General features: G+C 53.0%; 1 protein-coding gene across 1 annotated transcript; it reads left to right on the top strand.

Moving 5' to 3' along the window:
* The first annotated feature begins 525 nt into the window (after window positions 1-525).
* Window positions 526-2,942, top strand: GPR31 (G protein-coupled receptor 31). Its single transcript, XM_004324290.4, has one exon. It carries the CDS (start codon window positions 533-535, stop codon window positions 1,484-1,486), a length of 954 nt encoding a protein of 317 aa, XP_004324338.1. The 5' UTR covers window positions 526-532; the 3' UTR covers window positions 1,487-2,942.
* Window positions 2,943-3,888: the final 946 nt, after the last annotated feature.

The raw sequence follows: 3,888 nt of genomic DNA, 5'->3' as shown, positions 1-3,888 counted from the left end.
CCCTGGTCAGGGAAGCCTCCTCAGCAGAAAATCAAATCTAACAAAACGAAAGGACAGGTGAAAATGGGCAACTACAAAATGGCCAGGCCCCCCCCACCCCATACCCTCTTCGAGGGGAATGCGGGACCAGATCTACCGGAAAACAATGCAGACTTGAGAACCATCTATTTGTTTCCATCATTATTTTAACTTTATAGACAGCAAGTCTTCCCAAACTTCTCAAGCCCCTTCAGTGACAGCTGTGGATGGAGAGCCGTGCTCACGCGGACACTCTCAGGACACTAGGGCTTCAGTTTAATGCCAGATGTGGGAAGTGAAACACAATTTCCCTGCTTTCAGGGCAAAACAAAACTGCAAGAGGTTTTTTCCCTCTGCCCCAATCCTCTTTCCACAGACAAATTTTAGTTTGCCTTTGACTTTATTCGATGCTGGTCAGTGTGCTTTCTGTCCGTCTGCGGGAAAGAGAACGAACTCGGGCCTGCGTCCCTGTGCTCCGCTGCGTCAGGCTCGGCCGCGGCGGGGACTTGGCCACATGCTGCCACCCAACTGCTCGGTGGCGCACAGCTACGCGGCGGAGGTGAGCACGGCCTTGCTGCTGCTGCTGGAGTGTTGCCTGGGCACGCTGGGCAACGCCGTGGCGCTCTGGACCTTCTTCTTCCGTCTGAAGGTGTGGAAGCCCTACGCCGTCTACTTGTTCAACCTGGTCCTAGCAGACCTCCTGCTGGCTGCCTGCCTGCCCTTTCACGCCGCCTTCTACCTGCGGCAGAAGACCTGGGGCTTGGGACGTGCGTCTTGCCAAGGGATGCTCTTCCTGCGGTCCCTGTGCCGTGGGGCGGGTGTCGCCTTCCTCACCGCCGTGGCCCTGGACCGCTATCTCCGGGTGGTCCACTCGCGGCTCAAAGTCAACCTTCTGTCTGTGCGGGCGGCCTGGGGGATCTCGGTCCTGGTCTGGCTCGTGACGGCAGCCCTCACTCACCAAAGCGTGTTCCTCTCTGAGGCCGAGTGCCCCAGTTCCGAGCCCAGGACGGAGTCCTCCTTCAGCCTCGTCTGGCAGGAAGCCCTCTCCTTCCTCCAGTTTATCCTCGCCTTCGGCCTCATCCTGTTCTGCAGCGCCGGCGTCATCAGGACTCTCCAGAAGCGGCTCCGGGACCCACACAAGCAGCCCAAGCTGCAGAGGGCCCAGGCGCTGGTGGCCATGGTCGGGGTGCTGTTCACGCTGTGCTTTCTGCCCAGCTTCCTGGCCCGCATCCTACTGGCCATCTTCCGAGGGGCGCTCAGCTGCGGGGTCCTGAGCTCCATGGTCCACGCCGCCGACGTGACCGGCAGCCTCACCTACCTGCAGGGCGTGCTGAACCCCGTGGTGTACTGCTTCTCGAACCCCGCCTTCAGACGCTCCTACCGCAAGCTCTTCTACACCCTCACCCTCAGGGCCCGAAAGCAGGAAGCAGAGGCTCCCGGCTGTGAGCTCAGAGATTCTTACTCCTGAGGATGGCCAGCTCCCCACCTCACGTCCACGACAGCTACCCGGGGGGCGCTGAGCAGTCATGATGGTTAGTTAAGATTCTGCACTACAAGCTTGAACGCAACTTCAGCACGTGTCACTGCTGTTTACCAGGATTTCCTTCAGCTATTTTGTGTTGCAGAGCAGTTCACCAAAATGAGCGAGCAGAGCCTTTACACAATTCCCATGCAGGTTCAATCACTAAATGACTACGACACAGTCATAGCTGGAAAAAGATGCTGTGGTGGACCGGTGACGTGGAAGGTGGTGGACCGGCGACGCGGAAGGTGGTGGAAGGCGGCGTGGCAGACGCGGTCCTGACTCTGGTGTCGGCAAGTCACTTTATCCTTCTATGCTTGAATGCAAAAAATGCAAAAACTCTATGCTCTTTTTCTACCTACTGCACAGACTTGTGGCAACTGACATGGGGAAGTGGGGCTTTGGGTCTAAAAACAGGTTCCGCAGGGTGTAAGTCCTGAGCTCGGTTCTTCTTAGCTCACAACTGATGGTAAACTTGAGCTTCACCTGCACAGACTTTACACATTACCTCCAAGACAACACAGTCAGTGCCCTCGTTTATTATAAGGAATACTTTCCTACTAAACGTCTCAAAATTGCTTCTAGTACTTTTTTTTAAGTTTGAATGTCTGAATACTTTTGGAACTCAATCTGCTTCCCCTGCTCTAAAAAAAATCACTGTACTTTAAGCCTCCTGGGAGAAACACACAGTATGAGATACCAATTTGCATGTGAAATGGTGATTTCCACCCAATGGCAACTCCTGAGGACAGCAGCTAGGGACCAGCCCGGGTTCAAGGCCACTGCAGGGAGGGTGGGCGCAGCCCCTGGACACCAACAAGGGCTGCATCTTTTCCTCTCACTCTTCTTAAATTATGTCCCGAATTTGTAGCTCATGCTGGTGACAAAGGATTTAGAAAGTCCGCTTCCTGTCTGCCTTCTCTCTCACTCTCTGTTCAAGGCGGTTGTGCTCTCCCCCAAAGGGACTCACCGGGGTCTGCGTGTAATACAGGGTCCCATGCAGCCCACACCAGGCAGCCTCACCTGGAGCTGCACCTGTACTGCCCCCAGGGAGAGACCTCTGCTTTTCCCAGGAGGTAGTCCTACGATAGCTGTAATAGTTAAGGTTAAAACTGCTGGCATTAGGCAATAGAAAAGGGCAAATCCTCACCCTCTCCCGGAGCTGTTTGCCTCCCGGGTAGGTTCCTTTTACCAGAACCAGACTTGAAATGTGGTGTGACCCCCCACTATTGTGCTTCTGAAGGATGTAGACCCTGTTGACACCAGTATAATGTGCCCAGTGTCCCCAGGGGAGTGAGGGTCCCATCAGCAGCATTGTGCTATTTTCTCGGGTTTTATTTCCTCCTTAGTGAACAGAATTTCAAAGGGCTTAGAAGGGAAATGTGACCAGATGAGATGCAAAGAGGTCGAATAAAATTCTCTGATGGGAACATTCTAGGCTGTGTTTCTTCCCTTTCAAAGAAAAGAAATGTCTCCATTTTTCTTCCTTTGATCTTACTGCATATACAATTTTTAATGATCCTTTTAAAAAAATCCAACATTTAATATAAATATTTTCCATATTATGATAAATTCCCCGTAAGCATTACTGATGACCTAATCATCTTCCCAGAAGCTGTTTCTTAACCATTTTCCTGCTGATGACATTTAGATTCTTTACTCCCTACACAAGTAAATTCCACACCCTGAAAGCATGTACCCATTTACAGACATCAGGCGCCCTTAGGTGGGGCAAAGCCAGCTCATGTGGTTGTCTAGACAGGCCTGCTGGCGAACACTGGACACGAATGCTTCCCACGCACGGTCGGTCCTGCCTGGCTCCCTCCACGATGCTACGGCCAGCGGCTCTGCCTGGTGAAACGGGGAGGTCTCCTCACAGCATTACTGCCTCTCGGGCTCTTACTGACCTTCTTCTGGACTCGCTGTGGGTTCCAGGAGCTCCTGAAACCCCCCATGTCTCGGCTAACCCCGGGGTGGCCTGACTCGGTTGATCTGGGAGACATGGGTAGGTTCAAAGGCCCCTCATTAATCCCATTACTGTGCAGCCAGGGCTGAGAGTCCCTGGGTTACTGGCCACGGTCAGGGCCTTTGGGTCAGTATCCTGCTTGGTCACTTCCCTGCTTTGTGACCCGGGACAATTCACCGAACCACTCTGAGCTTTCCTCTTCCATAAAATGGGGATAATAACAACAGACCGTACGGGATTATTGTGGAGACCAAATAATACATAAAACTCTGTTGGGCACAGAGCCTGTACACGACCATATTCAGTGGGTGTTACTTTGCTGTTTCCAAGCGATAGGTTTATTCCCTGATCTTTGTTTATGTCTCCAACAGTCTGTGGGCCC

The sequence above is a fragment of the Tursiops truncatus genome, chromosome 12, assembly GCF_011762595.2.
Source record: "Tursiops truncatus isolate mTurTru1 chromosome 12, mTurTru1.mat.Y, whole genome shotgun sequence".
Classification (NCBI taxonomy): Eukaryota; Metazoa; Chordata; class Mammalia; order Artiodactyla; family Delphinidae; genus Tursiops; species Tursiops truncatus.
The sequence above is the reverse complement of the archived record's forward strand: the minus strand, read 5'-3'. Positions and strand labels throughout refer to the sequence as shown.

Coding starts and splice junctions, on each gene's coding strand:
- GPR31 (XM_004324290.4), top strand. CDS start 533: ATGCTGCCACCCAACTGCTCGGTGGCGCACAGCTACGCGGCGGAGGTG.